Below are 11845 nucleotides of genomic sequence, written 5' to 3'. Positions count from 1 at the left end.
ATCAGTGCTGAGACGCGCTCGTGCAGGAGGCACAAACGTTAGACGTGCTCTTCCCTGATTGGCTAAGTGAATATTTACGGAAGTGTCACAGGAACGCGACAGCTTGTCTAATTTTTCTTTTGGCGGTGTCATGCTGACAGGCAGCAAGACGACCACATGTCAAGTTTAAAAACTGATTTGTTGAAAACTTCCAGGACATTTAATGTCCTTGTTGGAGTGACAGGAAGCGTCGCAGCCTTGAAACTGCCTCTTTTGGTCTCCCAGCTTCTTGAACTCTCCGGGGTGAGCTGCTTCATATTAATTAATGTTTGCATATCATGAATGTTTCTATTTTCCCCGTACATAGTTAGCAAATAATAGCACAAGCATCTATATACATTTATTGTTTATCTAAGTGGCATAATACGCATAAGCTCACCTTTACCGCAAGATGGGGATGTTAGGCAGCATCGCTACAAACAGCAGTATATTCTAGTTATTATAGCTCTTTTATCCAGTCGCAGAAAAAAAAGTCTCAGACTGATAAACAGAGCAAATCTGAGCCAGCAATATCTGCCTGTTAATTAAAAACCACAACGGTCGTCCATGAAAATAGAGAAAACGACATTTGAAGACGTAAATGTTAAACGGGGATAATATATGACAGTGTTGGTATTAGTGTGGGAAAGGTTTTGCAATATACTAAATAAAGTGTGTTAGGACTTTTGTAGTAAACGGGGTGATGAAGCTATGCGTTTGCATAGCAATGCAAATAATTTTAAATTGTATGTGTAATAGCTAATACCTGTAGAGAGAAATATTTGGCCTGACAAACTAAGAATAATTGCTTCATTTGAGTTTAACATGCGAGAATGTGCATGGATGCACATCCCATGGAGCAGAGAGACATAATGCCCCAATCAGTCAATTTAATTTCCAACAAAATGATGTGGGATCACGGATGTCACTGGAAGCAGTAATGTCTTGTAAACATCATTCTTTTTTTAATTAAACAGTCATTTGTAGGAAAATCTTCTCTGTAACAACTAGTATGACGTATTTATTTACTTGAGAAAGAATGAACACTTCACCTGCTCAAGCCCTGCTAATTATAAAACAATTGATGAATTAATTCAAGCATACTAGTGGTAAAGGCAATCAAATGCCTACAGTTGTTTAAAAATACTCTATAATAATGTAAAAACTTAGAGTAAACAGAAATTCATACCAATGTAGACTCTATCTGCACTCACTGGCTACTTTGTTAGGTACACCAATTAAGCTGCTTTTTAATGCAAATATCTATTTAGCCAATCCCATGGCAGCAACTCAAGCATTTAGGCATGCAAACATGGTCAAGATTACCTGCTTAACTTCATCTGAACATCCGAATGGCAATGAAAGGTGAATTAAGTGACTTTGAACGTGGCATGTTTGTGGGCCGCAAACAGGTTGTTCTGAGTATTTCAGGAACTGCTGATCTACTGGTATTTCTCACTCAGTCATCTCTAGGGTTTACAGAGAACAGCCCAAAAAAGAGAAAATGTCCAGTGAATGGCAACTTTCTGGGTGAAAATGCCTTTGTGACGTCCAGGGTTAGAGGAGAGTAATTCAAAATCCTCATGTTACAACCATGGTACTAGAAGAGTATCTCTCAATGCACAACTCATCGAACCTTAGCCAAAACCCCACCCTGTGCCATGCCTGTCAGCTAGACATTGAAAAATTAGGCTACAGTTCATACAGACTCACCAAAATTGGACAGCAGAAGTTTGGAAAAATGTTCAAATGGTAGGGTGGGAAATTGGTATAAAGATCATAAAACATGGATCCATCCTGCCATGTGTCAATTGTTCAGGCTGAAGGTGGTGTTATGTTGTGGGGGATATTGTCTTGGCACACTCCAGGCCTCTTAGTACATTTAAGTCATCATTTAAATATTACAGCCTACCTGAGAATATTTTATGAATAGGTCTATCTAGGGCTGGGCGATATATCGAGTTTTTAAAAAATATCGATATATTTTCATACGAGATATAAGATGTGACAATATCCTTTATATCGATATAGTCTATGTTACGTTATAATTATACTTGTGGAGCCACAAGTTTGCCTGTCTTTCGTCCACTTTTGTCTCTACGCAACGTTGCTCGGCCTCGCCTCTCCTTCACTGAACACAACTCCCCCTCCTCCCCCATAGCTTCACCTGCAGGCAGCGACAAGATGGACACGGCAAATCTCCGTTAGCGAGTTGTGGGGCTGGACGGCGTCAACGTGTTAGCAAGCTAACCACGCTAACCACGCTAACGCCACGGCCTAAAATCCTTTCATTTTCTCAAAAGTTGACAGCGCGCCTTATGTATGAATTCTGGTTGTGCTTACTGACCGCGAACCGATTTTATGTGGTACACGGGTATGGGCTCAAAATGTGGTCATAAATATTTTGTACTTGTAAAAAAGATTTGTGTGTGCGTAAAAAAGATTTGTATGTGTAAAAAGAATTTGTGTGTGCGTAAAACAGATTTGTATCTGTAAAAAAGATTTGTGTGTGTAAAAAAGATTTGTGTGTGCGTAAAAAAGATTTGTGTGCGTAAAAAAGATTTGTGTGCGCGTAAAAAAGATTTGTATGTGTAAAAAAGATTTGTGTGTGCGTAAAAAAGATTTGTGTGTGGACTTAGCCCAAAAAAACCCTGCAAGTTACAAGTACGAATTTTGACCCTATTTTTCTTCCTTTCATCTGATTGGTCAATGTCATGTCAATCACAAATGTAACAATCCAATCAGAGAACAGATGGGTTTGGCTGTCGGAGGGGCGCTTTTTTGAACTGCAGGTCCTTGAAGGGTAATACAGTTTGAAGCTGGAGGATCTCTATATAAATATCCAATAGCAGCTAGGTCCCCTAACTTTCAGCAGCTGTTGAAAGGATAAAGTTGTGCTATATCAGTGGTTAGAAATACCATTATTACTTTAGGATTAGTTTAACACAAAGTCAGGGCTGACCCGGGACCATTGCTGTGAGTCACAGTGCGCAGCATAAAAGTCCTTTCACATCGGACGCAGGATGTGCTGCTAATGCTAACTGCTAACTAAAAGCAAAGGATCCAGAATTTGTTGCGCTGGCTGCTGGGCTCTGTGGGTTTTTGCAGCAGCTCTACCTGTACTAGATGCACCTGCTCCTTGTCTTGTCTATCTCTGACTTTATGTCCTCTACAAGAGTTTCTGTTTTTTTTGCTGGTTCTTCAAATGTTCAATAAAAACATGTATGCTAATTGCTAATTCATAACGAAGAAAGCTTTGTAATGAAGACTGTCATTTCCAAAACACTGCCCGCCCCCACCCCGCGGTCCGCAGCGCTGTTGAAAAGGCTGTGGAAGTCCCTATATTAAACACGTAGACCTGTGACACAAAAATCACCAAACTCGGACGACCACAGACTGTTTTCCTTCGTGGTAATGAAGGAAAACGCTGGGTTGGCATGTAAAAGGGCATTTATTCCCTTCAAAGACCTGCAGTTCAAAAAAAGCGCCCCTCCAACAGCCAAACCCATCTGTTCTCTGATTGGATTGTTACATTTGTGATTGACATGACATTGACCAATCAGATGAAAGGAAGAAAAATAGGGTCAAAATTCGTACTTGTAACTTGCAGGGTTTTTTTTGGGCTAAGTCCACACACAAATCTTTTTTACGCACACACAAATCTTTTTTACGCACACACAAATCTTTTTTACACATACAAATCTTTTTTACGCGCACACAAATCTTTTTTACGCGCACACAAATCTTTTTTACGCGCACACAAATCTTTTTTACGCACACACAAATCTTTTTTACACATACAAATCTTTTTTACGCACACACAAATTCTTTTTACACATACAAATCTTTTTTACGCACACACAAATCTTTTTTACACATACAAATCTTTTTTAATATTATTATTAAATTACCGTATTGTGTGTGTATAAGGGCCATAAATGGCACCTGTTAAGAGACATGGTTACGAAGCGGATTTCAAACTCAAGGCTGTCAGTCAGGCAGTAGAAGTTGGGAACAGAGCAGCTGTGAAATCTGTCTTTGTTATTATGCTCAGCGTCTGTTAGTTTACATTTTGACTGCACAATTATGAGCTTTTTGTTATGCACAAAAACAACATCGTTTTCTTTTATTTATGGAGCATGATTATTTAATAAATGCTGATAATTTATTTTTGAGTAATTTCTTCATGTAAATCTATGCTGTATGTAAATAAAAATGCCTGTGTGACATCTGGGACACAGTGTGACTAAGAACTCTCTTTTTGTTCTTAACTTATGGCTTTAAAAAAATATCGAGATATATATATCTTATATCGCCACCCAGCTAAAAAATATCGAGATATGAATTTTGGGTCATATCGCCCAGCCCTAGGTCTATCATTTATGACCACAGAGTACTCATCTTCTGATGGCTGCTTCCGGCAGGATAACATGCCATAAAGCTCAAATCATGTTAAACTGGTTTGTGAACATGACAGTGAATCCATTGTACACAAGTGGCTTTCAGGCATCCACAGTCATCAGATCTCAATTTTAAATGGGATGTGGTGGAACAGGAAATTCATACTACTGATGTGTGTCTCCCTCCCTTTTGTCTGTCTGTCTGTCTGTCTGTCTTGCAGTAGTAAAATGTCACTGTCATTTATGTTGTCATGCTGTAGGTGGATGTACGAGTAGTCACGACAGAGCATGCCAAGCACTTCTATAATTCTGCTGAGGTCTCAGTCAAAATCTACAGTGACAAAGATGAATGGGAGGTAATAACTAACTCGAGTATGATATTCTAATATAGCCATTATTACACTGAAAACATATATAGCTATATATATAGAAAAGACAAATTAACATGACATATATAATCAATACGAAGGTCAGCTTGGGCTCTTCAAATAAAACAGGTGAAGGAATACTGTACAGTGCCATACTGAGCAAAATGAAATGTGGTATGAGTTGCCCATTATTAACTTGAAAACACTGGAGTTACTTGTGAGAATTCTGAGACATAAAAACACTGGTTTAACTTATGCATTCCAGACAGAAGTGAAGATGTGACTGTGTAACTGGATGCATTTCAAACAGCATGTCTCTCATTTAGCTGTGGAAACAGAGATCTGACCCTGTGCTACACATTGAGCTAAGGCGTTGGGCAGACCTACTTGTCATTGCCCCTCTTGATGCCAACACTCTTGGAAAGATTGCTAGTGGTATTTGTGATAATCTGCTGGTAAGAAGATGAAACACTAAAGATTTTGCAAATAATAATTTATTGCAGAATTTCTGTGAAATTATTTCCAGGTTTATGTGTATTTGTCATTTCAGACGTCTGTGGTAAGAGCCTGGGATACCAGTCGTCCTCTTCTCTTCTGCCCTGCAATGAACACAGCTATGTGGCTGCATCCTATTACAGCCCAGCAGGTATCCAGACTGAAAGAGTTTGGATATGTGGAAATCCCCTGCGTTGCCAAAAAGCTAGTGTGTGGAGATGAAGGTGAGTTTTAATATGAGGAGGAACTAAATATATTTAACCTTTGCTAATATTTACTTAGACTCTCAGATCGTAGGAAATTGAAAAAGGGTTGAAATTTACAATAATATTTACATATTTTATTACACATGTGGTTAATAGACCCCCCCAAAATTAGACTTAGAATTATGCAACAGCAGACATCATATTCTCACATTTGTGAGCCTTACTCAAGTGAGTATCTTACAATTTCCTTAAAAAAAAGACTGACATGATTATTATGGCTTTAAAATAGCTGGAGATTAATATTCACACATGCCATGGAGCCAGTGACTTATTTTACTACACCCATCTTGAACTTTGTCTTTATTTATTTATTTATTTATTTATTTATTTATTTATTTATTATTACTGTAAACCTGTAACTATATCTGTAGCTCATACATTTGCCATTGTATTTTTTTTATACTCCAGGTGTCTTCACCTGGAGTATAAAAACTCATGCACGTCTATATGATTGGACTACTTTTTGCAGTCAGGGGAAATTCCCCCCTGCTGGCAGTTTAAAAAAAATGCCTCTTTAAGGATGAATGTGGGTTACGTCCTCCTTTTATATATAGTATATAGCAGGAGCAAACACTACTTGAACTGCGCAGGCAAGAAATGTGACAGTAGTGAGTAAATCATATGACATCAGGGGTCCAAAGGTGAATAAGGAGAGTGGCATGTAACAGTGATTAGACCAGGTGACACACAGCATCACAGGCAGATAAAACAAGAGGTTAAATCTCACCTTTAAAAAAATAGTTTCAAAGGCTAGTTTTTCTACCTTCTTCCTTAACACAAATTCTCCTTCACCAGTTGTGTTGATTTCAGTGTCCTGTGGCTGTAAAAAGTACACTATGTACCAGCACACTGTGACTATTAGCTGCTATAGGTAAACAGACCTTATTCCAAATCACATGCCACATGCTTCCTATTTTTCTGATAAGGTGACTTATCCCCAGGATGATTTTAGATTAAAGTGGCTCGTCAATTGCTCTTAATTACCAGGCACAGTAGCCAGCTGTGTGTGAGGTCATATCAACCTGCTTAGTGCTCACTGTTAAACTGTGTCACATATACTTTGACATAGTAAGTTACCTACGAGAGGCATATTTCAGTTCCTTTCCAAAGACACTGTACTTAAGGGATAACTGTGGTACAAAGTGATTATCCAAGAACATCTAAAACTGCCTCCTTCCTTTTTTTGTATCAAGGACTTGTTTTTCATTCTGTCATGTGGCTAAGCAAAGTATTAAGAGACTTAGACAAACTATGTGAACATCTTACCAGTGTTTAGACTTAGTAGGATGACATGGCATGTCTTACAACGAAGGTAGTTTCAAGAATAACCCAGCACTCAAACTCACCACAAGGTAAAAATGAATAGGCCATGATGGAAAATGCTACGCGTATTTGACACCATTTTCTGTGGCTCTGGTAGAAGCTACGTTTTGTGTTGCGTGTGTTGTTGTGATCAACCATGCACTCTAAAGCAGTAGACTGTTATAGCATAAATAGCAACCAAGTGAAATGTATAGATCGTACAAGTTCTAAAGTTGGTGTCATATACTTGTAGTTCATGTGCTTTAAGACAATGCAAAAACTTGTTGCATGGTCTATTTTTGTATAAGGTGCTACCATTTTATCTACTTAACTCTTCACAACTTCCGTTCATTTCATTTTTCTTCCCCGTTGATACAATTAGTTGTTTTTTGCTAACTGGAGCTTATCTCCTAAAACGCTTGGATGGCTGGATACCAATGCTGACAGCACTGCTGATACTTAGCGTTCATATTTAACATGCTGTGTGAGGCTGCTGCATCTGCTAAATCTATATCTGTAGCAGCTGTGTCGACTACTTTATTCTGAGAAATTATTTCTGGAAAAAACACTGTCCACAGCTGCAGTGTCCACCTTTAATATAACCTAATATATATAACTATAGTTCATGGTAAGTATTGATTATCCTGCTTCTAGTTGCCCTAGGCTGCCGTTTATTAAGCTGTGTTTTCAGCTAAGTCAAAAGAAGTTTCCTATTAACATCCACTAAGAGTACAGGAAAGTATAAATAAGCATAGAAAGTGCTAATATAAGGAACTGAAAGTACTAATTTTAATGACTTAGTCTTATAGCAAGTGCAAAGAAAGTTGGACAGAAGACAAAAGGCTAGACATAGATTCAGTGGGAACAACTTCCCTTCACAATGTTATTCAAGGATATCTAACACTGGACTTTTTAATGTCATGTTTACGTCTTGGCTTTGTAAACCACTTTCTGTGTAGTGGAAAAGTAATGAAGTGTCACCTAGATTGTTTAAGACATTGACTGATACTATGTCAATTCATAGAGTTGACCTTGGTACATTAATCTAATGACTAATCATTTTTTATTGGCACAAACATGTGCAGATGTACACATGGATACAGTTATAGCTTCAAAAATAATGTTCTAATAAATTCATCTATTTTGGAGACGTGCTGCATAAAGTGTTATAAAAGAATAAATAAAATGGTGGAGCTGTGCCTATGAGCTTTGTTGCTAATAGTGCTGTCTTTTTGATTCATCGGTGGGGTTTGGCTCAGATTTATATGCAAACAGCTTGAGTATAGTGTAGTGTATTTATGAATGTGAAGAATGTGCATGAGCATTTGCATTGCAATCGTGTACATGTCTTCTTTGTATTTTCCTTCAGGCACTGACTGATTTATAGTTTTCTGCAGAAGACATTTGTATAGCTCATAATTCTTTGTTTTTCCATAGGTAAAGGTGCCATGGCAGAAGTATCGACAATTGTCAGTCTTGTCAAAGAGTATCTTCAGAAACCAGATGAGTCATCTTTGGAGGCATGAACGTCATATTGTACATCCAAGCAAACACCAAAGGCCAAAGCAAAACAAACACTATGCCTTGTTGTTGGATTTGTCAAACTGCCACGGTCCAACACACCCATGGTAAACTCATTTACTTGCTTTCACCTGTTTTACTTCATAAATTCACTTCTTAGAATGGGTGGGTGTGTCCAGAACATCATGACTGACATCTCTCTAAATCCTCTTTTGGTATTGTTAAACCTGTTGGGGCACAGCGGCTTTACATTTCAAAGACGTGCATTGACTTTTTCAACATTAATTCCCATCATATCACCTCTGGAGCCTGATCAGCCCAGAGGTTAAAAACAAAAAAGTTGGTAGTGTGAGACGTTAATTTTTAGCTGTCACCATCAGTTTTTTGAGGTACATTTTAAACAGTTTTGTGTTGTTTTTTTTGTATATTTATTTGTTTAGATAGTAACACATTATTTGGTATCCCAAGTAACATAAAAGATAAGGTAGCAACAGCTGCATCTCTCAGAGATGACATGAAAGTGCATTTTGTATTATGCATTTTTTCCTGACTTGAACAGACAGTTTGAGCCTGTTTACGATGTGCTCGACTTGTTTTTCCTGGAAAGGCTTTCCTCTGAATTTACCTTTGATTGTTTATTCTTTTTGTTTAATGTTAGCTGACGTATTCAGATGTAGATATAAGGATAATGAAAACTGCGACATGCCACATTACTGTTTGCTAAGTACCACCCTAAATGAACATCTAATAATATACCTGTTAAAAAGGCCATATTTATACTCCAAGCTGTAAAATGTGTGATTATACATTTTGTTTCTTTGCTAAAGGAACTGAAATTTTTGTCATTATCAAAGGTAAAGAGACAAAAGTGCAACAAGTTAAAATTTCAGTCATGTATTCCCATCAGATTCATGAAAGCCATGGTAATTTGGGGTTTTCTATGGGTTTTAATTAGTTCTTTGAAGTGTCCTTTTTCCAGGATTGATTATTGAGCATAATCAATCATATCAGACATACAGGATGTGTCTTTAATGACTTAAAAAAAAACAACAAGAATTGGGTGCATGAGAATTTCTAACTCTGGTTGTTTTCCTTTTAAGCATAGTCCACACATTTTCATTAGGGTCGGGGAAGGTGATTCCTGAAGCTTGCTTTATCTATTCCAAAACCAGGTTTAGTTTTTGGATTGTTGTCCTGTCCAGCTCTTGATTTGAGAAAAAGTTGACGAATTTGGAGGTAGTCCTCCTCCTTTAATATTCTGCCAGTATTGCTGGAAGCAAAACAGCCCCAGAGCATGCTGCTACCACCACCATGCTTGACAGTTGCTACAGTGTTTGTCCATTTGAAAGCCACACCTGTGCTCCTCCAAACATACCTCTTTATTGTCTCAATCTTTCTCACATCTTTGACCATAAAACTTTTTTCCAGAAGGCTTGTTCACATGTGGACAGCTGCAAATTTCAGTCGAGCTTAAAGGTGTTGCTTTTGGAGGAAGAGCTTCTTTCTTGGTTGGCACCCTCTCAGTCACTAAAAGTTGTAATCAGTCGCTAACGACGAGTTATTAGACCTTGGCTTTGTCGACCTAAGACACTGTAGAACCTTCAGCACCAATTATTAAAAAATGTAAGTAAGTGCATGTATATATTTGAGCCTGCATTTATATTTTGACCCTGTGTGGATAAGAGACAATCCAAAATGAATTCTTGTTTTTTTGTTTTTTAAAGTCACTGAAGATGAATGGTGAACAATCATTCCACTCTGGGAATTTTTAAAATAATAAAAAGCCCAAAATTACCATGACATTCATGCCCATGGTGTGTATATGTAAGCTTGGTTGTTCATATGTGTGTGTGTATATAAAATAAATGATAAAATATAATGCTGATTCAGACTGCACTTTTCTGTTCTGGGCTCTGTATGATATTAGTGAGAGATCCTTTAGATGGTCATATGGGGAACCATGACAAAAGTAAAAATATAGAATTGCAAATGAGTATAAAAGCATTGCATGAAACAAAAAGTCATTAAATCCATGTTTTGGCCATGTCATACATTATAGTGTGAACAACATCCTTCTTATTTAATTCTATAGATGCTGTCCTGGTGCCTCTGGGATTAATTATCTGACACAAGGCAACAGAAACTCTTTTCCCACCAGGCAGTTTGACAGACTGGTTTTACTGCAGAACCACATAAAATAAAACTGTCATGATACGGAAATCCTTGACTTGGTAACAACGATACATCCTCATTTTGTTTGTGCATTTTTGGAAATTTTCTTTGTTTACTTTAAGATGGTTTGATCTTTTTAGAACCGCTTCCCCAAATGCTTTTACAAGATGTCCAAAGGGCAAGAGTGACGAAACCCATGGATCGCATTAGTGTAAGACATGTTTATCTTTGTGAAAGCCCTCTATCTCCTAACAAAGTGAAACATCCAGGTCTGGATTGTGTCCAGAGAAAACAGACGGTACACAACTGTCTTACTTGTAATAAACTGAAAGTGCACCTGGCAGGTGGCAGTTGTCTGGAGTAGTGTTATGTTGGGACAAGTAGGCCTACCCCCCATTTAAGAGATCAGGATACTTTGTATTGCAATCTAAGTCAGCCACGTCATGCTGTACATTATGTTTATCATTTTATGTTTTGTTTTTTTTCCCCCATTACCCTCATTACCCTAAAGATCTATGGTGTTATTTTGAACTGCTCAAATTTCCCTGGTCACACAGCACTAGGAAGTCTCTTTATTTCCTTGTCATCAAACTGAACTTGTCTCTTTAGCATTAATACCTCCCGTCTCTACTGAAGAGAAACCCTCTCTTCTAATTTGTAGCTGCATGCTGCGTGTTTTGTGTGCGTGCATTTTTGTTCTGTTTATTTTAACTTTTCTAGGCTGTGTAGAGGGTAATATTTTATCGTACTTTTTTCCTGCTTCCTCCAAATCCAGTTGGACTGGAGAGAAATTTGGCTTGCAAATAACTGAGGGGATTGTTACTGTTGAGCTGTCGAGGTTGCAGCACATGGAGCGATGTGAATGGCTCCCCAAATGAAAAGCATCCTTCCCTGAGCCATAACCTGTCCTGCTGCTATTGGCTGCTGGCTGATTCTGTTAATGAGGCTGGAGAAATATTACATCAGCCATTCTGACAAGGGGAGTGTCATCTTGGCCTTGATATCACTGTGGGGGAGCATGCAGCTTGCAGGTGTGCTTAATGGGAATGAACAGTGTGTTCTAAGAACTGGGTGCATATCATGAAAACTTCAGATAGGTGATATGAAATGGCCAAAGTTGCACTTGCAAAAACAATTTTTTTTCCCCAGCTGCCAGTTTAACACATGCTTAACTAAAGATAGCTCCCAAATATCACAATCAATTGAACCTATTGTGTTATTTGCAAGAATTCACCGTCTGAAACCGAGGAGTTTCTGTAAGTACACACGATACCTTCAGCAAGAAAGTGACTCTGCAACATAC

General features: G+C 38.0%; 1 protein-coding gene across 2 annotated transcripts; it reads left to right on the top strand.

The window, feature by feature from the left end:
* The first annotated feature begins 51 nt into the window (after positions 1-51).
* On the top strand, positions 52-10249 carry ppcdc (phosphopantothenoylcysteine decarboxylase). Of its 2 annotated transcripts, XM_084933506.1 has the most exons (5): positions 53-282; positions 4679-4774; positions 5113-5241; positions 5337-5505; positions 8287-10249. In XM_084933506.1, exons 1-5 carry the CDS (start codon positions 157-159, stop codon positions 8373-8375), a joined length of 609 nt encoding a protein of 202 aa, XP_084789632.1. In that variant the 5' UTR covers positions 53-156; the 3' UTR covers positions 8376-10249. The 2 variants fall into 2 exon arrangements, with proteins under 2 accessions (XP_084789633.1, XP_084789632.1); XM_084933507.1 differs by lacking the exon at positions 4679-4774 and having other exon boundaries at positions 52-282.
* The last annotated feature ends 1596 nt before the right edge of the window (positions 10250-11845 follow it).

Source organism: Perissodus microlepis, chromosome 7 (genome assembly GCF_051167445.1).
Source record: "Perissodus microlepis isolate ML-2025 ecotype Zambia chromosome 7, ASM5116744v1, whole genome shotgun sequence".
Taxonomy (NCBI): Eukaryota; Metazoa; Chordata; class Actinopteri; order Cichliformes; family Cichlidae; genus Perissodus; species Perissodus microlepis.
The sequence above is the reverse complement of the archived record's forward strand: the minus strand, read 5'-3'. Positions and strand labels throughout refer to the sequence as shown.